Below are 21,533 nucleotides of genomic sequence, written 5' to 3' on the forward strand. Positions count from 1 at the left end.
AAAAAAGGAAAAAGAAAGAAAAAAAGTGCCAAGGCAAGGTTGATCATTGATGTGTATACATATACACATATATATTGTATATATTGAATTGGAGTCTGATAACATTTTCAAGAAACTCAAGCTCACAAAACACCTCTACTCAATAACTATTGAGAGAGATCAGATTGAACAAGATAAAAAAAATAAAAACAAAAACAAAAGATTGTATCAAATGCAATATCATTCTGGTGGAGGAATTATTATCAGGTGACTTTGCGCAGGTTCAGGACCACAGAGGCCTCACTTTCTCCGTCTTCCTCTCCTGCTCCGTGGAATCTTTGCAACTTGTCGACAATGGCAGCTGTCCCCGGTGATCCACCGCTACTCTCCTGTGGCGTGGCTATCAGGCTGTCATTGCTCATTGTCCTAATTCTCATCCTCCGAGTAAATTCTCCAGAATCTGAGTGCTGGTGAGATGAACAGCATCCTTCCTCATCCTGCAAACAAACAGTCAGATCCAAATCTTGGATCAATTTAACTGAAACGGATGGATGAGTCCGTACCTGGGATTCAAAAGAGCTGTCGCGTGTTCTCTTGGAAGAAGATCGCGAGAAATTCTCACCATTCTGAGAAAGACACGCCGGGGGAGTCCCCGACCATGGCACCACTTGATTCTCCCCATCCTCTTCTTCATGGCCGCCGCCACTGACGCTGTAATATTCCCCACTGTCAGTCTTGCTCTCCGCCGAATCACATCCATCGTCATCCTCACTAGTTTCCTCCACCTCCGCCGCCGCCACCGCCTCTGAGCTGGTCGAGGCTGCTGCACCTCCTCCTCCCCGGCGAGTCTCGGCGCACGTCCAGCAGACCGAGACGGTGGGGCCGAGCTTCTCGCCGGTGGCCTTCCACAGGGTGGGAGAGTGGCAGATGTAACAGAGAAGGGTCCGAATGTGTTTGGCCGCCAAAAAATTGGCGGCGTGGACGGTTTTGTCACATTCCCAACAAAGGCTAGCCTGATCGGAATCGCACACCATCCACGCCACTTTGCTGCAGCACAGCTCACACCCCTTCCTAACCGCCGCCGCCATGAAATTCGTCCCAGCACAAAATCCCCTTTTGTTAGTCGAACCAATGGAAGAATATAAACCTAACTTACAATAAAGGAAAGATCAATAGTGAATAATAGAGAGATCATGAAATGAAAAGGCAGGTTGCAGAAATAAATTGGATGGTGCACATCGAAGAAGAAACTAAAGCAATAATAGAAGTGGAATTGAAAACCGGCAGCCCTCCCGCCCCAGGTAATACCAATGTATGTATATATAAATCTTGTGATGGAATTGACAGTTTAAAATAAAAAAATAAATAAATAATATTTTGAAATTGAAATAGTAGAGAAGCAAGAAAGGTGGGGCTGTGTGGACTGGAGAGATTTTATCTGGTCATGATGACGTGTCCGAATAGATGTGCTATATTAGATTCTCACAAATATTGGCCACAACCTTGATTCTGGTCCTCAAAAGGAATTGGCATGCCCCACGTCATACTCCACCACATCATCTCTATTACTGTAACTATATATTCTCCTCATTGGACTTTTTCTTTATTTTCAGAACATGGCTAACGTTTTTTTTTTCTTTTTAAAAATATGGATTCTTGTGATCACAAATGATGTGTATACTTTTCAGCCCTATTTTCTTCTTCATTAATTAATGACATCTCACAAAAAACGAGAGGTTTGTTTTTGTCCAAGAGACTAGTCGCTCTATATACAATACAATCAGTCGTACTTGTCTTAGTAACAACATAAAAGCAACCGACGTAAATGGGATAAATTATTAATAAGAAAAAAGAAAAATTTAATATATTTTGGATTGATTGATTGCCACAAACTCTTGATGATGATTTGGCTTGGCTGCACTTCATACCATTATTTGATTGCCTTCAATATCGACGGTGACCTTCAATATATATACATGTGTTTGTTCTTGTGTGGATAGGATAAGTGTTAACTCTTTACAAATTGAAATGTTTTAAGACAAATAATTTGGCTCTATTTTACACAAAACACACATATACATATATATATATATAAATTATATTTTAAAGTTTTTGAGACTATTCGTCTACAATATCATATCTAATAACTATTTATTTACTATTCCAAAAAATATTCAAAACTCTTATTTAAATGAAGTCTTTCATCGTTGCAAAGTTGATCGAAGACTTTGCAATTCACTAGCCCAAACACTAAGCTAATGTGGACTTTTGCACACCGTGATACATGTTTCTTTTATTTTTCCAAACAAGGCTCTTCGAATAACAATGTCAATCGTATCGGGTTTAGGTTTCTTTCTATCTTCTCCGCTACAATCGCTTTTTTAATTAGATTAAATTATTCAAATTATTCAATATAATCTTTAGCTCTTCAATTGCATTAATTCGATACATCTATAACTAAATATAAAATATTCGTTTAGCGTATATTCTCTAAGTTTGGTCGAAACATTCATCGATACGCACGATACTATATCTTTGTTTTAATTGAAAAATATTGACTTTAATGTTATTTTATTTTAATATTTATTTTGAATATCTAATCCAGGGTGCTATAGATAAAAAATTGTCAAACATCTATCCCTCTATCTATGTAAAACAAAAAGATAATAATAATTCAGATTATCACATAGTCCATTAAGGAATTTTGTACAATGTTAATATCTATTCTTCAACTATCTTGCCTAGCCATTCTATCGGCACAAATTTGACAGCAAATGCAACAACCCAAGTCCCGAACCCAAATACGACACAAATACCCCAGTCCACCGCACTCAACCCGGCGGACGACTTATTAATAGCATGGACTGCTTCTACCAACACCATCGGCACGGCAACCATCGCCGCCACGAGCACAGCCATCCGTCTTCGCATACCCGAGAAGACGTTCTTCTCCTCTATCTTCCTCGCATTCACCATGTTGAATACTTGTAGGATCACTGGCATGGCTGCCGTGACCGTGCCGCCTATTCCATTTTTCCCGAGAATTTTGGCACTGCAATAGCCGAGCACGGTCACGACTACGCTCTGGTATGCAACCTGACCCAAAATGTTCCTCAAAATGGCCGCGTTCATTAGGAGCCGGTGGCCTAATTTTGCGTCGAGCCGGGGCTTCTGCCTCCCGAAAACCTCTGCCGCGATGAAACCCATCCCGAAATTCACCCACACTAGCTGGATTAGTAAAACAACCAGCCACGAATCGTCGTTTGATGAGAAGGACCCGATGTACGTGTTCATCATGCTTGTGATTGTTGTCGTAATTTGGAACTGAAGGAATAGTTGAGAGTTGTGTCGAATGCAGCTCGACCACCCGGAGATTAGGTCGAGAGAAGAGGAATCTCCGTCCATTATTAGAATGTCGGAACTTCTTGTATCGCTGATTTCTCCATCTTCGATCCCAACAGAAGCTTCAATGCTTGCTTCTGAGCCAACTTTGGATATGGCGTCATCTACATCATTGTTTTCGATCGAAATTTGATCAAAAATTAGTATTCCTAAGAGTGACCACAGATAATCATCGTCGTCATCATCATTGTCATAGTGTACGAAAGCAATCCATGGGAGCTTTCTTGATTCCCAAACTTGAGCTTTCTGCATTAGCAACATCCTTTCAGTTTCGGAGAAAACTTGTTTCTCCCCGGTGGTGCGATAGTAGCTCGAGCAATTACTTAGTATGTGCTCTGCAAATCCTTTCTCATGGACATACATGGTGTCATTCTCCAAGCTCATCAAGAAGCCCAAGCCTCCATCATCCTCAAGATCGACGTTCTGCGACCTGTAAATCGACAACTCGTTATCCAAGTTCAGTTCTTGAACTGCCCAAGCAATAATCGTCGTCCCGATTAGGCTCTTCGAGAAATATTCGTCGCAGGCGACAAGATTTTCGCAATGGCTGTTGATTAGCCTAATTCCTGCAACTTCTTTCATCAGTTCGATTATAACAGGGGAGGATGTTGCAGGGCAAAGAGCTTCATCTTCTACAAGGTGTTCGACTAAGTAAAACTTCGCGTCCCAAACGGCGCTGCTGCTGTTGTCTGCGGTGACAATCGATTTAATAGCTTCCTTCATCTCTTTCAAGGCAACGAAGCCTAAAAGATTGTATCGATCTTCGTTCTTTATCAAGTCTCTATCGTTTAACCACTCTTGTTTGCTAACAACTCGATGCGCTATAGCAATGGCATGATCACCATCGTTGATGATACTTTGAAGCTTCGCCTCTATCGACTTTTTCACTTCTTCATTTAGACAACTCAAGGTGCCCGAATCATCATAAAAGCTCGAACACATTTCGAGTATCACACCAGCCGGCCCTCGCCGGTGCACATGGAGCAGAGGATCCTCGTCCAACTGAACCAATATTCTCCTCCCTTTCACCTCCGAGGAATCGATTTTTTGAACACTGCAAGATTCATTCAACCTTTTCCAATTCACGTCCAGTTCGAGAGATATCTCCGACAGAATGGCTTGCTCGAAAGGACTCCCGGAGAAGCGATGCTTGCCAGCTTTCGTAGAATGGTAAGCAATCGCCGTCGTGTTCAGGTAAATCCCCTGTCGAACCAAATCAGCAATGTTTGGGAGCATCAAAACCGTTGTTTCTACGCCTTCAATAAATTGCGGGACATTCAAAAACTCGGAAGCCTCGACTCGTTGCACAACAAATGTATTTCCGCCTCTTTCGACAACATTAACCTTAGCAACGCCGAGCCCGATTTTCTCCCACGCCAAAAGATTTCTGATGACAACATCGCGCCGAGAGAAATCGCAAACGGCTTGACAAAGACTAACCTTCATTGCCCAAGGGAAGTTATTTGTGTCCATGGCAGCCAAGAGCAACAGAGTATTGAGACACATGTATACAACATCGTACGACGCTTGTATTGCTTTTGTCTTACCTGGTACGAACCAGCTTCTTCCATCATCGTCTTTGTAGTGTCCTGAAAAGTATCGCGCGAGCGAAATCAAGACACAAGCGACGCCCAAAATCCGATTCACTTTTCTCAAAAACCAAGCCAAAACATCCACTTGACCTTGAAGATCTAAACTCTTGATCAATCGACGATTGAAGTTTTTCGGGCCGTGCTTTATAAAACATACCGTGCTCTTCCCTACGCCGGTAATAAGAATCTTCCCCTGCCCCCGGATTGTAATAGATCCACTATACAAATAAGGATTCGAAGAATCGACTTCCACCTCAAAAGCCGTCTCTTTGAGGTGTGATTCATCGAACTTCAATGGCGGATCGCCGATTTCTTCGAGGAAGAGTCCATCCCCCGGAATCTTGTCGCCATTCTTCACGAAAACTACGTCGCCAGTGACGATCTCCGACGATGGAATTTGCTGCTTAAGTCCATTCCTTATTACAAGTACCATATCCCCAACTTCCCTCACCTCCATGAAAAGAATCTCGATCCCATGTTCGATCCATTCTTTTATTACATAGCAGGCGTAAAATGAAATCAGGGGAACTGCTCCTTCTTCCCACCCACTTTTTGGATCTTGTAATAAAATCCCGACGATGACAAGATACAGAGCACAGGCCGTGGCCGCCTTGAGATCGAGAAAGACTTTTCCGGCGCAGAGAATCGGCCAAAGGTACGACCGTATGCCGGATATTCCTCCGGCGTTAGAGCCGAACGCATTTCTCCGGCGGCCTAGGTCAGAAGCGTCGCCGCGAATCCCCAATTTTGTGTCGGAATTCAGAGCAGAGACGATGCCTTGGATGCCCCCGAGCTCGGCCATGGTGGCTGGATCTTTGGTCTTGAGAAGGTGCGTGAGCTTTGCGGCGTCGACCGGAAAATGAGTGGTGCTCTCCGGCGCCGGGACTTCGACGACCATGAATGATTGCAGCCGCTTTATGACGGAATTTGATCGGAGGCATTCCATGGCGATGATTAGCAGCAGGGTTTGGAGTGTTGGAAAAGACCTTCAAATTAGGGTTTTGTAACGATTGAGATAAAAACATAGACACGATGAGCAGATTTGTTTTACAGACGAAGCTGCAGGAGCCATGATCCTTTGTGCATGGAGAACTCCTGGAAATGAGTAAAACGGAGTCAATGCTGAAGTCAATTATATGCAGTATTACTATTAATTACATTCAACAACACATCAATCAATAACGTAGTGGGACACACCACTCATCTAAAGAATTTTTTGCTTTTAAAAATGAAAAATAAATACTACCATTAATATTTGTTTTTTTTTTTTTTACACGTACAAATAATGGTATTTGTATAATTTATTATAAGTTGTAGAAATATTTATTATATTAATATACACTTACTGAAAAAATGAAATTGTACCTTTATTTTTTGGAATGAACGTAAATATAAAATAAAATTCTTTTTATGAGACGAAAATAGTATATGAATTGAAGTAAAGATACTAACATGGGAAAAACTTTACAAATAGAATTGGTAAATTGGAGATGACTTTAGAGAATTAGACCACATATTTTATGGGATTGTTTTATCTCTTATTTATATTAAGGCTGCAGATATTGTGCTGATCCGGCTAAATCAGCAGAGTGCTGATTTGACCGAATTAATATATATTATATCTGTGATCAGTATCTTTATAATATAATTATACACGCTGATCACCCTTATAACATATGCTTATCCGATCAAATCACTATCGGATAACAGTTGATCCATGCACTTATATTAAACATGCAAAATATATGAGTTTGTTTTGTTTTTATTTAAAATTGATTATTTTAATGATGTATAAGAGAAAATAATTGACAATGTTGATCAGCTCTTTTCTTTTTTTTTTTTTCCTTTCCCCCTTAAGTTGACAGTTCGGAAATTATATTATGTGGCACAAAATCATGGTGCAAGTAAAAGTTGTGTTAGATTACGCTGTCTGGAAAAGGGTTCAATTCGTAGTGCTAATATCTTTTGGTGTTCAAATTTGTGTGGTTGGCCGATTTCAGACCAATGCTTTTTGCCCTTTCATTTATAATTTTATTATTTTTTTAAGGGTAAATTTTGGACACATCTGTTTGTATTTTAAAAGTGTGATTATTATATCGACGGTCAGACATTACTACAAACAAAACACCAATATAATTCAGTTTATGACCTATCTCTAAGGATCTCAATTTCGCAATATACTTTACAAAACATATTAAATAGTACAAACACCAACTAAAACTTTTGTTCACACGAAATTTGTTTATCTAATTCCGTTTATAGCTTACTCCTGAGGATTTCAATTTAGGCATTTCACTGTATAATTTAACGTACATATAAAATTGTACAAATTAAATACCAACCAACACTACAAAAAATTAAAAATAAATAAATAAATGTTGGAAAAGGTGGTATTGTTTTGTAAGACGACCACGAAAATGGCTATATAGTTCTTCGAAAAATGTTGAAGACACTTTTCAAATATGATAATTCTACGTTACGTCTTGCCACAAGAATTAGTAATTTCGTATAAGGCATAAGATGAAGAATAATTCAATTTTTGTAAAAAAAAAAAAATGAGTAGAATCGAAATTAGAAAAATTTAGAGTATATGGAAGTAAAATGAGTATTATATCAAATTCCCTATCGATCATCTCCCTCCTAGCGTGGTAATAGTCACGTCGTTCGTCGAACTTGTAGCGCTTCCGCTCGACCTAGGAACATCCGTTCCCGCGAAAAACCCCGGCTGCTTTGCCGCAGGCAGCTCGTTGTCGTTGCTCAACATGGCCACCACAGACGACATGCTAGGCCTATCGTCGGGGTGCTGCTGCACACACAACAGCCCAATGTGGACTAGCCGTGCCGCCTTTTCTAAGTCGTCCAACTCTTGAAGATGGCTGTCGACTACTTCTATCGATCTTCCTTCTCTGTACAGCATCCATGCCTGCATACGTGATCTATCGATTGAACAATTCGACGAAGCAATTTATAACAGAGGCGACAATGCGAAAAAAAAAAATAGTTACATGTCCTAGAAGATTGAGGCTCCGGTCTCCGTGGGAATACGAACTGTTTCTTTTACCACTCGCAATTTCTAGCAGGATGACTCCGAAGCTGAACACGTCTGATTTGACTGAGAATCGGCCGGAGACTGCATATTCCGGCGACATGTAGCCGCTGCATCGGAAGGTTAAAGTGCGTTGGAAAAAGAAATAAACTCAAACAAATCTATGCGAATATGACTTGAAGCAAACAATATCATACTAATGTGATCGCAACAAAGTGGATATATAAACTTACTATGTCCCGACAACTCGGCTAGTTAGACCTTCGGTTTCATTTCCTCCATAGCTTTTTGCAATGCCGAAGTCTGAAATCTTCGCGTTCATTTCGCCGTCGAGCAGGATGTTGCTAGCTTTGAGGTCTCTGTGAATTATTCGTAACGAAGAATCTTGATGAAGATACATAAGCCCCCTCGCGATACCATTTAATATGTGGATCCTCTGCGGCCAGTCGAGGGGCGCTCGACTCGTTTTGTCTGGCAACATTAGAGTTTTCGACATCTTTTAACGCATTGCTACACAAGTTCTTAACCTTCGAAGTTAACTCTCACCGAATAAAGCCAAGTCGAGGCTTCTGTTCTCCAAAAATTCGTATATTAGCATTTTCTCGTCTCCTTGAATGCAACATCCCAGAAGTTTTACGAGGTTTCGATGCTGGAGATTCGCGATGCAGATCACCTCGTTCTTGAATTCGTCGAGCCCTTGTCTAGATGTCTCCGATAGCCGTTTAACGGCTATATTTTGTCCATCCTCCAGAACACCCTGAAATTAGAACATTACTTGCAAGATATTGCATAAGTTTCGATTAGAGTTCTACCTTATAAACAGGACCATATCCGCCTTCTCCGAGCTTGTTTTGCGACGCAAAATTATCTGTAGCTTTCGAAATTGTCGACAAACCAAACATCGGTAGCTCCAAGTCCTTATCTTCAGAAACACCAGCCACAGACATACCCGATTTTTCGCCCTTGTCGCTATTCTTCTTCGTCCTCCAGACATATAAAACCACACAAATGCCGACTAAAAATGTTCCTACCGTCACCAAACTTACGGCCAATTTCATCTTCCTGTTCGAGTCTGCAATAGTATCCATTAGTCCGCGCTATCACTCACATAAACATATATTCGTAACTACGAATCTCACCTAGCTCCGATGAAGCCATTCGGACGTAAAGAAATTGTCCGGGAGCTGGCAAAGTTCTAATGTCGATCAAGTCACCAAACCACATAAGGCATCCATGGCCACCTGTACTAATATTCAACCTCGAATACGCCATGCAAGAGCAGTTATTCAAGCACGCCGTGCGGCATTCCTCGAGCGACATTGTCTCATTGTACGTCGAATTCCTCGCGTCGGGGAACTTGATGTCCAAATACCGCAAGAATCCGTCCCCTTTTGCGCAATCCAGCGGCGTTTGCCGAACACATCCACTCGTCGACCAGGCAGATTCAGACCATACTTTAGGATCCCTTGGCCTGAACCTGTCCAGACACGAACACACCGGATAATCCCCAACGGTGCAGCTGCCGTGCGCCCCGCAGGCGCCGTAAGCATCGCAATCGTCGATGGGATTACTCATGTAGAGAACCCATCTCTGCGTCGGATCCACCCAATGCCAGCGCTGTCCGACGCCGTTCGGACTCAGAGTGTACCTCGTCAGAACAGCCGACGGGACGATCGCGTCTTCCCTGTAATAAAAAAAGCCGTCTTTGTTTCTATAAATCCCGAACTTGTACGACATGTCTTTCTTGATTTGCGGCGTCCCGCTGTAGACAGTGCCGAGCCATGGCCCCAATCTGTAAACCTCAGTGCCATTCCGTTTCGTGATCAGTTGTGGATATCCGGCGGGATCTAATCGAATTGTGTAGTCGCCGTTGCCGGGATCGTCGCTGTTCTTCCAGCACGACAGGTAGTTGTCCCCGCCGGGGACGGAATTCGCGCCCAATTGCATTTCCGGCAGGAGTGTGTCTGTCGGGTGGTCGAAGCTCTGCCAGAGGTAATTCTCCGGCCGGCGGTCGTCGGCGTCGCGGAGAATTAAGTTCCCGGAGTCTAACAGCTGGGCGACGGGATTTTTCGCGATTCTTGTGGATTTGTTGGAGGAAGACCATACGGTGGTGTTGGTGGCGCTGAGAAGAACCAGAAATCCCGGCGGGATGACTTTGAGGACTGCGGGTGAAGCTGCAGTGTTGGGTAATGGAGATTCTCGATTGGCAACCCAGACAACGGTCTTGACGGTGATGTTTTTGTACCAGATTCCTAGAAACCATTTGTTGGAGCTTCCAGGGGTGAAGAATCCGAGCTCGAACTTGCCCTTTGAGGAGATCAAAGTGTTGTTGTGCGTGATGCTCTGAGTTGTGTCTATGGCGTCGGGGTCTGCTTCGGAGAGGAAGAAGAAGAAAATGAGAAGAACGGCGGCGGCGTGTCCAGTGGAGGTTGTTCTTCTCGTCATGATGACTTGGTCTTGTAGTAAGTTTGTCAAGTGAAGTGTTCGATCATGCTTTGAGTTTGTCCGGTCGTCGTCAGGTAAGAAACGCGTGGTCTTGGTGCTATCGTCAATCAATCGTCCTGATTGGGTAGGGGAAAATCGCGCATGCTGCCGACAGTATTTGCCCACCAACATCCAGCCCTATCAGCGCCTCCAATGGAGACGAACATGTGACATATCTCCAGGAGCCGATGCCACCAGCACGTGTATATACACATTGTGTAATGGAGCTTGGGGCATCACGGTGCTGCAGATCTAGTGTTTTTTTTTTGTTTTTTTTCCTATCCAAACAGTAAACTGGACTAACGTAGCATACACTTATTTATATATATCAATATTTATCTTTTTATTCACCAATAACAAAAAAAAATATATATATATATATTTATGTATATATCAAAATATTTCCAAAATGTTAGGGACAATAGCCAATAGATAACCAAATAAGATGACAAATCTAGTGAAAACGAATTAATTGTGGCCTAGATACATTTAAGAATAATAAAAATAAATAGATTTAATATATAATATTCTAAATAAAAAATATGTAATTATATAATACAATAATTTTGAAAATAAAAAATGTAATAAAGTGCAAGACTTATTCAAGGACCCAAACCCCCCTTAAAATTGTGGAAGAAAAATGCAGTTGGATTGAGCAATACTAATTTTTTTTATATTTAATCCGATGGACATTTTGTTAGCTTTAATTGAATCGCAATCCTGATTTATCATCAGCTAATAGTAGAAAGTTTTTTAATTCAGCACCAAATCCAAAGGGGTATTACAATACAGTCAAACCCCACAAAAGACAAGAGACAGTAGCAAAATACATAGCAGGAAATTTAAATTTTCTGGTAACAAAGACAGCGTAAAATGGCTCATGGAAGCAGAAGCCATGAAAGATGAAAACGCAATGCATATATTTTTAAACAGGATATAGCAATACCACAAATTCAGGACTGCTGTAAGCTTCCAGTTGGGGCAGCAGGATTCTGTGGCGGCGGCGGTGGCGGCATTCTGGACTGGTAAGCCGGAGGATATTGCTGGTGGGGTGGTGCCACAGGAGGTGGAGCATATCCATAAGGCGGATAATAGGGCGGCTGTGGGTAGAACTGCCCCGGTCGTGGTGGTGGTGGTGGCGGCATACCTGGATGATGGCCATAGTGATGAGCTTGTTGCTGTTGGTCGAAACTGGGCTTGGGTTCATTTGATCCAGAAGGTCCGCTCGAACTACCTTCTTGAGAAGGGATGATGGCGCCCATTCTCTGAGGATCCATGGAGGGATAATAAGCTCTGTCTTGCTGCGGCAATGGAGGGATGTTGAAGTAGGGCATAGGAGGAGGTGGTTGGGACTGTGAGCCGGGGGGCTGAAGAGGTTGGTTCTGCTGCTGGGATATGACAGCCCTTGGTAACAAGCCACTGTGGGCCACTGCTTGCTGTTTGACTTCATCAGGGGTTTCGGATTCGGGTCTTGGCACTTGAGGTCGGCCCCAGAGCAGCTTCAATCGCAAGCCTTTGATGACTAGCTTGTTGGCGAGTTCTTCGGCTGCTTTCTCTGCACCTTCTCTTGTTGTGTAGGTTACGAAAGCGCAAGCTCGCTGGAGAACCATTTTGACAGACTCGATCTCTCCGTGGGCATAGAAGTTGTCTCTTAGGTCTTGCTCGGTGATTCTTGCATCAAGGCCACCTATGTAGAGGGTTCTTATGCTTTCATCCTCTGGAGGCTCTAGAGATGGCATTTCTCCAGCTTTGTTCAGAAGCTTCATTGCAACTGGATCGTTGATTCTGCAAGCACGTGCATTCAAATATGAGTGGTGCACAGAGAGAAAATGAAAGAGATGTATTAGGAAGTAATCATAAGGCATAGTAGAGAACAAATGTCATGCAAGGCTTAGATATCAGATATCATATGCAGATGGAGAATTTCTGAGTAGAAGACGATAGAGAAATGTGACAGGATTTGTAGCAAATTCAGAATGGCAACATGATAGAAATACTACCATTTCAACTATTTAAAAATGCTTATCAAATCCTAGCAATGCATAGACAGTGATATCATCATATAAGAACAAAGATAACCTCTAAGTTCCAACATATAAGCTCTGCATATTGCTCAATAACCATCCAAATTTAAGCTACTCTCTGAAATAATAACTATAATTACATATTATCTAGCTTTCAGAGTGAATTTTACCACCACAAGGCTGATCAGGGTTAGCAGAGTATCTTTGGAGACCATTATAGCTATATGAACTTAAGTTCCTCCATCACACTATTATACAATCCAGATTATACTCTTACCATATTGAAATCAAAGCACATATTATCAATTACCACTTTCAGAATAACATTATTCATTTAAAATTTGATCAGTGAGTCAGTAGTTACTGTTGCACACCCAGAAATGTAAATAGATCACATAAGAAAATATTTGAATTGGGTAAACATTGGACGTACCCGTAGTAACGATCTTTAATATTCTGTTGAGACAATTCACCTTCCTCAGGCATCTCATGCCTGTAAGGGCACTCTGGTCCTCTTGTACATTGACCACGGATGTAGAAACTGCAAACATGTGCTCTATTTCTCTTGTAGTACGGTGTGGTTCTTTGGAGTTTCAAGATAGTATCATTTGGACGCACCTTGCCATAAGAAGATTCATAATCTATCCCAGCTCTAGCCTGCAGACAACAAATTTTTTAGGGTTGAGACACAGGATACAATTTGGCAACATGCATCAAAGTACAAAACAAGAGCTTATCAGCCCATCCACTTAAGCCACATGACATTATATGCTCGGAGTATAAATACTAGCCAAAAGAATTGCAATATATAACCCCTAATAGGCAACAATTACAAAATTCAAACCAAGAACTTATCAGCCCATCCACTTAAGCCACATAAAATTTCATGCTCAGAGTATAATACTAGCTAAAAGCATTGCAATATATAACCCCTAATAGGCAGCAATTACAAACTTCAACCATGATGTATTTCCAGATAAAATTATCATACAATGAGTTATATGTGAGAGTTAGTTTCTGTCATATTCAATGGAGGCATGATCCAATAGAATGTTATCATCGATTTAATACAAATAAGAAAAATATTATCAGCTGCAATCACTAATCAGAGTCCTCACTCCCCAGTTAGAATTACTTCAAGGTACCATATTTTTAAGAACATCTACTTCTTATGCTATTATTAAAACTTTAAGAAATACGAGTGTTCTGGTAAGGCTTAATACAAGCCGTAGAAAGTATGAAACTAAATTTTCATAAGTCTTAATGGGTAAAACTAGGTCTAGGCAAATAAATGCGTATATTGTAGCTTTTTATGAGAAACATGAAGCAATGTGCTTATCTGCTTGTATATTATTAACATAGTTATAAGACCAAAAACTATACCTTACGATCATGCTCCTCTGCAAAGTATTCTCTATTCACATCACTCTTAGGGATGGCATCATTGGAATTGATACTCAGAGCAGTGTCACGAACTTGAACAGGCAGCCCATATTCAAGATCCAAAAGGCAAACTTGACAAACATTTTTCAGTTTGCAGCAAGTCTGGCAAATCTCAGTTTTCTTATATCTTGCATCACGTCCAGGCCTCCACCTGAACACTGTGAATGGCCTAGTGCAGATCTTGCACTCCTTGTCATAATCAGCTTTTGTCTGAGCAAATAGAAGTATAAGAAGAAATAAAAAAAAAAAAAAAAAAAACGTTAGAACACAGGCATTATTCCATATATGCAAAAAGGCTGTACAAAATCTAAAGATGGAATGAAATATCAACAAAACTTCACAAGTAAAATCACCTACTGTGCAGTACAACAAGGAAATCAAAGATCAAAAAAATTATCATACACAATTCATAAGCAAAATAGCATGATAATAGTCAAATCTTTTACATAGATATAGTAACTCTTTTCTAGCCAACATCCCTAGAAACCAATGGAACAACAAAAAATCCACAGCAGTCGCTAATCAAATCCAGCTTCAAACAATAGCTATCCCAAAACCCTAATCTCAGCCAATCCGTATTTCTCAATCTTATATAACATCGCTCATACATCACAAATACCTAAATTGGAACATCAAAACACTGGGATTGATATTATACCATTCGAACATACGGATTGTCCCCAAGACAAGATTCACATATAATCGGAAAGTCAGATCGCTCCCAGCCATCAGCTTCAGCGTCCCGCAGCAGCCTATGCGCCATGTTTTTCCAAACTCGATTTCGTCCGTATCGCTCTGCAGCAGCTAATAATAAGACACGATTATAACAAAATTGGAACCGAATAGATGCCAATACTCTGATTTCGTGTACAAGCAAAAACCCTAATAGTATTCGTAACCAAATTAGGTTTTTAAACGAAGTACCTTGTCGGTTTTCAATCCACGCGGTTTTCAATTCACGCGAACCCGAGCTGCAATAGGTGCGACGCGATGGTGGATCTGAGAAGAGAGTGAAACGTTGAGGCGACGGCGTAGCTATGGAAATTGGAGAAGGAGGGAGGGGATGAGAGGGGGAGAATTTTTATATATTAGTATATATTTTTTGGTGTTTGGTTCGATAGTTTTAGGGGAAGGGCCCCTGCCTCCATGTTGGATGGAGTGCCCAACCGGTTTCGAACCGCCGGGTCGCCAGTTTAGACCGGCGGCGCCATCGAACCGAAATTTTTTACAAGATTCGATTTCGGTTATTGTAGTATGTCATATTAAATAACTATTCAAATTCAACTATTTACTCAAATTCAACTATATTCAAATTCAACTATTTACTGTTTAAAAATCAAAACTCAAAAATTAAAATTCACCAAACAACACTCCCATAGAAACTTACCAGGTGTAGGAGGAGTAAACAGAATAATATATTAATAGTAAAATACAAAGTATATAAGTAAACTTATTAGGGCAGAAAATAATATACAAGTATTTATATTTAAAGTAAAATAATATTAATAATAAAATATAATCTTCCTCTCGAAACAGTGTCGTATTTGATTAGTCACGCTTATTGATTATGATATTATTTTTTATTTTAGGATAGATAATTTTTTTTTTAATGTGTCAGCATAGTTAACTGTTCTTATTTTTAGTAAATTATTATATTAATTTTTTTATAAATATCAAAGTATTATTTATATAAAACATAATCATAACATAACATTATAAATCATTAACTTACTAATTTCTATCATATAAGTGACTGTAACAAGTTTTTGTGGTGTTGAAAGTTAATTTGTGATAATGAGGTTATAAATTTAATTTAATTTTTTTTTTTATGTATAGTGATCATATCTACGCAGCAACAGCCAAGTCAATATTGTTAAGATTGTCGAAAAAAAAATGTGACGTCGAATAACTAAAAGCGAATAAGAAAGTTACATGTTCTAAAAGATTAGGATGACAATCATACAGCATCCCGACAATTTAACAAGATTTTGCTGCTGCAGCTTTGCGACAAAAATCACTTCATTCTTGAATTCGTCGAGCCCTTGCTTGGAAGTTTTCGACAGCCTTTTAATGGTTATATCTTGTCCATTTTCAAAAGTACTTTGCAAAAATTTACGAGCATCTTTAAAATTCAAATTATCATTACAAGATGATACAAACTGCTCTGTTGCATCATCAAGTTGAGATCTTCATTTGTTATGAGAAAACAGTTGTGTAGATAATGGAACGCGTGGAAATAACATGGCAATCGACATTGGTGACAGTGATTAAGGTGAGAAAGAATGGTCTTGCGGACATTATTAATGTTGTTTCCAAGAACATTCAATTCAACTAGGACGAAAGCGATTTGTCTCATCTACAAAAAGAGAACTTAAAAAAAATAATAAAATAAAAAAAATGAAAGACCAGAAAAAAAATAGTCTGCACATCAAAACAACATGTTTTTTTTTTATTATTAAGATTTGAGTTTATTCTTTCAGTAATTTTTTTTCAATAAGATTTCAAAAAATAATTACTATGAGCTCATGAGTTTAATTCTCCGATAACTTCATATTATTTCCTATACATATTTCAAATAGTGTAACTTGTTACATAATTTGGATATTATATTTGACTGAATTTTCATGTTATAAAAGAACCAAAAAAAAAAAAAAAAAATCACAACCATATTCGTCTTGTAATAAATAAAATGGTAGTATGAGAATCAACTCGTGATTATGATATTGTAGATTTAAAATATCGATCTCTTCAAATTTTTTGAAAAGTTATATCTATAATTTATATTAAAATATATATTAAATACATTATTTAAATACAAAATTCAAATTAAATATTTCCAATCTAGATTCAAAGAATCACACCCTCAAATTTCTAATATCTATCACTTGGCTCAACTTTTCATTTTTATACACCTTGGGTGTGTTTGTTTGGGGGTTTGGATTTTAAGTTGGGATTTGAACAGTAAAAATTTTGAATTTGAATAGTTGTATGATGTGATATAAATAGGTGTTGATGTGATGTTTTGAATGTAAAATTAATTTTTAATATAATATAAAAAATGAAAAATAGGTGTTTGATTTGATATTTTTTGGGAAAAAAATGGAATGAACAGTTGAAATCTAATCCAATCCCCCAAACAAACACACCCCTTGTATAATTCTACTACACGTGTTCCAACAATTAAGCTGAAATTGTCAAAGTAATGCATATCGGTTGCGTTTGAATCCTAAGACTCACAAATTCAAGTGCAACTATAACTATTTTTATTAATCAGTCAGAGTCAATTTTGATTTATAATTAACGATGATTAGCTAGGTTGTTACTATAAAAAATATTTTTTAAAAAGAAGTCTCGTAGGACCGTAAAAGATGATCGGATAGTGTGAGGATAGACTTACATAGTCACAGTTATGAGTTCAAATCTCCAATGCTTTCAAATCTTATTTGCTACGCATGGTTCATCTAGTGTGACTTATCTTGTCGGGCCTAATTGTCATATTATTATATTTAAATTTGACTAAATATTTATCCGAAGCGCACTCGTCGAGCAGCTGCGAGTTTCTATGTTAGTTCCAGTGAATGAGATGCTACTGTAAAATGAATTTGAATTTGCAACAGTATAATCATGAATTATATTTATTTTTTTCCTTAACATAATTTGCAACTTACTACTAAAAAAATAGTCTTTATAGAATAGCAATTCTGGACCTACAATTCACTTTGCCAATAATACATATTCCTAGTTTCGTAAGGGATGGCCCGGTGGTGCAGGAGTTGAACGTGTGACCGTGAGGTCATGGGTTCGAGTAGCGGCTGCACCATCGTGCCATCCCTAACGGAACATAATTTATTTTTATTTTTATTTTTATTGTTCTTACTATATTCTTTCATGTCAATCAAATACATGTTCATTTGGGTCGGACAAGAATTTTAACGAGTATACTATTATATTGGTTCAATTCAGATCTAGTTTTGTTCAATAAGATCTTCCAACCTTTCAACAACTACTATCAACAATTCTGTGAATGAATTCAATAAATATTTTCTATCAAATACACCAAAACTAATACTCAATGATCTATCGACCATCTGTCATTGTTATTGTCATCTCATTTTCAGAACTAACTGGATCGAATCTTACATTCCTCAATTCATTAGCTTTCATGTAGAAGCCAGGCTGGTCAGGTCGATGCATCTCACAATCTGCATTGCTTAACATCGCGACCACCGACGACATGCTCGGCCGATCGCTCGGATGTTGTTGAACACACAACAGTCCCACATGGATTGCCCGTACCATGTCTTGTAAATTACTGGATTTCTCTAGTTTACTGTCAATTACCTCTATCGATCTTCCTTCCATGTGTAGCGCCCACGCCTGTGTCGAATTTTGCGTAATTAGGACCTCATCGAATAAATGGAACAAAAAGACGGCGCGAAATTAAAGAACGAGATAAATTTACATGTGCAGGAAGGCTGAGGTGCTGATATCCTTCAGGATACGAGCTGTTTCTTTTCCCGTTGATGATTTCTAGCACGATAACTCCGAAGCTAAACACGTCTGATTTTACTGAAAACCGGCCGCAAACTGCGTATTCTGGGGACATATAGCCGCTGCAAGAAAGGATAGTGTTAGAACCAATGAAATTTCATTATTTCCCTGCTCGTTCCAAGTAAGTTTTTTCGAAAATGTACTCACTATGTCCCCACGACTCGGTTTGTAATATCTTCGGTCACCCCATTTCCTTTGTATCTTTTAGCAATGCCGAAGTCTGAAATCTTCGGGTTCATTTCGCTGTCTAGCAATATGTTGCTGGCTTTGAGGTCTCTGTGGATTATATTCAGTCGCGAATCTTGGTGAAGATACATTAATCCTCTGGCGATTCCGTTGATTATTTGGAATCTCGTAGGCCAATCCAAGGATGTTTCGTTCTTTTGATCTGAAACAAGATGTCATCGAAATGTTTATACTTCTAAACCAAGTTACGCTGTTTTCTTAGGCTTATGTGGGAATTCTTACCGAATATAATGTTGTCTAAGCTTCCGTTGGCCATGTATTCGTATATTAGCATTTTCTCGTTCTCTTCGATGCAGCAACCTAAGAGTCTCACTAGGTTGCGATGCTGAAGTTTAGCAATAAAAATGACTTCATTCTTGAATTCATCGAGTCCTTGTTTGGATGTTTCGGACAACCTTTTCACGGCTACGTCCTGTCCATCCTTCAATATCCCCTGTTTGAAAACACAAGGTTGTTATAATTCACCATTTATCATCAATTTCTACAATACTCGTTCTTTCGTTACCTTATAAACAGGCCCGTAACCTCCTTCCCCAATCTTGTTGTGAATCGAAAACCTGTTTGTAGCTTTGGAGATTGTAGACAAGTCGAACAATGGCAGCTCCAAGTCATCGTCATTGCTTTCCCTATCTCTTCCTGCAACCTCATTATTGTCAACAATGTTGTAACAACATATACAGCGTAACAATGCCAGCCAAAAGATCGAAAATCCACCTGCTCTGTTCTTCTTCCTCTTCCAATTACAGAGAACGATGCTTATGCCTATCAGAAAGATCGTTCCTACTATCATCGTCAAGCTAAGTATAAGTCTCACATTTTTCTTCCGAGGATGGTCTGCAGAATCATCAACAGAAAATATATAATTAAACGATGCATTTTCCTACTAATTAAGCTTTTTAGCTGAAATGATCATTTAGGACATGGATAATTTAGCGTTGATTTGACCGGATCAGCATGTATCATGTTGGCGATCAGTATATCTTTTATTATCTTATAACACAACATATACTGCTGAGATATGTATAAACATACGCTAATCCGACCAAATCAGCGTCATGCTGGCGTCCATTTAAACTTACCCAACTCTGTCCGAGCCATTCTGATGTACAAATCCTGATCATGCACCGACATTGTTCTCATGTCAATCAAGTCCCCGAAATACATCAAACACCCGCTCCCTCCACGGCTAATGTTCAACATGGCGTACGCCGTGCACCGGCAACGTTTCAAGCACTCGGCTTCGCAGTCCTTAAGACTCATCCTCTCATCGTACCACGTGTCGCGCGCATCCGGCATTTTCAAATTCGAATACTTAACGAATCCGTCTCCTGCCGTACAATTCAACGGCGTCCGCCGGACGCACCCGTTGGTCGCCCAATCCGACTCCCGCCATCCCTTGGGATCCTTCGGCTCAAACTTATCCAAACAAGAACATAACGGGAAGTTGCCAATAACACAAGTCCCGTAGGCTCCACATGTATTGTAACTATCGCAAGCATCCACCGGAATGCTCATCTCCAGCACCCAATCCTGCGTCTGATCCACCCACCGCCACCGTTGGACGGTTCCGGCGGTGTTTAAGATCCCTCTGGCAAGGACAGACAAGTCGGAGGAATCATCCCTTAAATAAAATCTACCTTCCTCGTTTCTGTACACCCCGTTCGTGAACGACTGATTAGTCACGTGCGGCAGGCCGCTGAAAACGACGCCGTTCCACGGCCCGACTCTGTACTGAACTACGCCGGATTTTTTCATGAACAGCTGCGGGTAACCGGTGGGGTCTAGGGCGTACACGAATTCTCCCGGAGATGGGTCGCCGGGGGTCTTCCAGGACGAGAGGTAGACGGAGTTCAGGCCGAACATCATGCCCGGTAAGTACGTGTCCGTCGGGTAATCGAAGCTCTGCCAGAGACGATTCCTCGGATTATCGTCGCCGGAGTTTCGGAGGATGAGATTGCCTGAGTCTAATAACTGCAGAATTGGGTTTTTGGCGGTGGCGCCTCTTGAAATATTGGAAGACCAGACGGTGTGGTTGGTGTCGTTGAGGAGGACCAGAATCCCTGGTTCGATGATCTTCAATACTCCTGAGGAATTGCTCGTTAATGGAGCTTCCCTGTTGGCGACCCAAACTGATGTGTGTACGGACACCTTCTTGTACCATATTCCGAGATACCAATTTCGGGAATTTTGGGGGCTGAAAAACCCTAGCTCGAAAATTGAGCTTGCGGAAACCAGGGTTTGGTTGTATGTGATGCTCTGAGATGCGTCCATGGTGTCGGCGGCGTGCGAGAGGTTCTGGGTGGAGAGAAAGTGCGAAACGACAAGAAAAATTGTGGCTTCTCCGATAATTGATCTGTTCATGTTTCTTGTATCTGCCTTTGTCTGAATCATCGTTTGGTGTTTCCACAACTGCGATTCAATCATTTTGGGATTGTGAAAATGAGCAGCTCACAATTCACATTGCACTAAAGAATCAGAAATGACAGTACAACTTTTCATGTGTTTTTAATTAAGGTTTCACACCGTTAATCTTTTATTTTTATTTTTATTTTTTTCAAATATGTTATATTTAATGTTAATTATTTCAACAAATCTGAAGCCAACCAAATGGGATTGTTGCGACTTGGGGTCATGTTTAAAGAATTGAATTGAATGGCAGAAGTATAAAGCCTACAGATTTGACTTGGTTTCGTGGCTTGTCTTTCTTTTTTGTCAATATAATTTATATCTGGAAGCTCCAGACGCTCTTATTATTTTAAACTCAAA

General features: G+C 40.0%; 5 protein-coding genes across 6 annotated transcripts; all 5 read right to left on the minus strand.

Moving 5' to 3' along the window:
• Positions 1-24: 24 nt before the first annotated feature.
• LOC127265980 (zinc finger protein CONSTANS-LIKE 4-like) lies at positions 25-1,292 on the minus strand. The gene is made up of 2 exons (XM_051296042.1): positions 543-1,292; positions 25-476 (listed from the first exon to the last, which is right to left on the minus strand). The coding sequence occupies exons 1-2, from the start codon at positions 1,065-1,067 to the stop codon at positions 243-245; spliced, it is 759 nt and encodes a 252-aa protein (XP_051151999.1). The 5' UTR covers positions 1,068-1,292; the 3' UTR covers positions 25-242.
• Positions 1,293-2,610: 1,318 nt separating this feature from the next.
• Positions 2,611-6,081, minus strand: LOC127266180 (calcium-transporting ATPase 12, plasma membrane-type-like). Its single transcript, XM_051296344.1, has one exon. The coding sequence runs from the start codon at positions 5,917-5,919 to the stop codon at positions 2,701-2,703; it is 3,219 nt and encodes a 1,072-aa protein (XP_051152301.1). The 5' UTR covers positions 5,920-6,081; the 3' UTR covers positions 2,611-2,700.
• A 1,285-nt stretch (positions 6,082-7,366) lies between these two features.
• LOC127266082 (G-type lectin S-receptor-like serine/threonine-protein kinase At4g27290) lies at positions 7,367-10,726 on the minus strand. The gene is made up of 6 exons (XM_051296197.1): positions 9,159-10,726; positions 8,832-9,091; positions 8,566-8,776; positions 8,253-8,490; positions 7,979-8,129; positions 7,367-7,896 (listed from the first exon to the last, which is right to left on the minus strand). The coding sequence occupies exons 1-6, from the start codon at positions 10,633-10,635 to the stop codon at positions 7,603-7,605; spliced, it is 2,631 nt and encodes an 876-aa protein (XP_051152154.1). The 5' UTR covers positions 10,636-10,726; the 3' UTR covers positions 7,367-7,602.
• A 516-nt stretch (positions 10,727-11,242) lies between these two features.
• Positions 11,243-15,063, minus strand: LOC127266026 (zinc finger CCCH domain-containing protein 49-like). Of its 2 annotated transcripts, none has more exons than XM_051296101.1 (5): positions 14,895-15,063; positions 14,629-14,765; positions 13,911-14,180; positions 12,961-13,184; positions 11,243-12,288 (listed from the first exon to the last, which is right to left on the minus strand). In XM_051296101.1, exons 2-5 carry the CDS (start codon positions 14,731-14,733, stop codon positions 11,457-11,459), a joined length of 1,431 nt encoding a protein of 476 aa, XP_051152058.1. In that variant the 5' UTR covers positions 14,734-14,765; positions 14,895-15,063; the 3' UTR covers positions 11,243-11,456. The 2 variants fall into 2 exon arrangements, with proteins under 2 accessions (XP_051152058.1, XP_051152057.1); XM_051296100.1 differs by having other exon boundaries at positions 14,629-14,774.
• A 2,830-nt stretch (positions 15,064-17,893) lies between these two features.
• LOC127266169 (G-type lectin S-receptor-like serine/threonine-protein kinase At4g27290) lies at positions 17,894-21,245 on the minus strand. Its single transcript, XM_051296332.1, has 7 exons — positions 19,847-21,245; positions 19,482-19,601; positions 19,273-19,403; positions 18,990-19,200; positions 18,669-18,909; positions 18,433-18,583; positions 17,894-18,347 (listed from the first exon to the last, which is right to left on the minus strand). Exons 1-7 carry the CDS (start codon positions 21,189-21,191, stop codon positions 18,048-18,050), a joined length of 2,499 nt encoding a protein of 832 aa, XP_051152289.1. The 5' UTR covers positions 21,192-21,245; the 3' UTR covers positions 17,894-18,047.
• Between the last annotated feature and the right edge of the window lie 288 nt (positions 21,246-21,533).

Source organism: Andrographis paniculata, unplaced genomic scaffold (assembly GCF_009805555.1).
Source record: "Andrographis paniculata isolate CXL003 unplaced genomic scaffold, ASM980555v1 Contig74END, whole genome shotgun sequence".
Lineage (NCBI taxonomy): Eukaryota > Viridiplantae > Streptophyta > Magnoliopsida > Lamiales > Acanthaceae > Andrographis > Andrographis paniculata.

What these genes read in the sequence shown, in the direction of transcription:
- LOC127266026 (XM_051296101.1), bottom strand. Translation starts at nt 14,733, where the DNA reads ATGGCGCATAGGCTGCTGCGGGACGCTGAAGCTGATGGCTGGGAGCGA. An exon ending in ACAATCCGTATGTTCGAATG is followed by an intron (nt 14,181 to 14,628) that starts GTATAATATCAA and finishes CTATTTGCTCAG; the next exon opens with ACAAAAGCTGATTATGACAA. An exon ending in ATTAAAGATCGTTACTACGG is followed by an intron (nt 12,289 to 12,960) that starts GTACGTCCAATG and finishes ACGTGCTTGCAG; the next exon opens with AATCAACGATCCAGTTGCAA.
- LOC127266180 (XM_051296344.1), bottom strand. Translation starts at nt 5,919, where the DNA reads ATGGAATGCCTCCGATCAAATTCCGTCATAAAGCGGCTGCAATCATTC.
- LOC127265980 (XM_051296042.1), bottom strand. Translation starts at nt 1,067, where the DNA reads ATGGCGGCGGCGGTTAGGAAGGGGTGTGAGCTGTGCTGCAGCAAAGTG. An exon ending in ACAGCTCTTTTGAATCCCAG is followed by an intron (nt 477 to 542) that starts GTACGGACTCAT and finishes GTTTGTTTGCAG; the next exon opens with GATGAGGAAGGATGCTGTTC.
- LOC127266082 (XM_051296197.1), bottom strand. Translation starts at nt 10,635, where the DNA reads ATGTTGGTGGGCAAATACTGTCGGCAGCATGCGCGATTTTCCCCTACC. An exon ending in CCTCGACTTGGCTTTATTCG is followed by an intron (nt 8,491 to 8,565) that starts GTGAGAGTTAAC and finishes TAATGTTGCCAG; the next exon opens with ACAAAACGAGTCGAGCGCCC. An exon ending in AGCCGAGTTGTCGGGACATA is followed by an intron (nt 8,130 to 8,252) that starts GTAAGTTTATAT and finishes CTTCCGATGCAG; the next exon opens with CGGCTACATGTCGCCGGAAT.
- LOC127266169 (XM_051296332.1), bottom strand. Translation starts at nt 21,191, where the DNA reads ATGATTGAATCGCAGTTGTGGAAACACCAAACGATGATTCAGACAAAG. An exon ending in AATGGCTCGGACAGAGTTGG is followed by an intron (nt 19,602 to 19,846) that starts GTAAGTTTAAAT and finishes ATGATTCTGCAG; the next exon opens with ACCATCCTCGGAAGAAAAAT. An exon ending in GAGGAAGAAGAACAGAGCAG is followed by an intron (nt 19,404 to 19,481) that starts GTGGATTTTCGA and finishes ATGAGGTTGCAG; the next exon opens with GAAGAGATAGGGAAAGCAAT.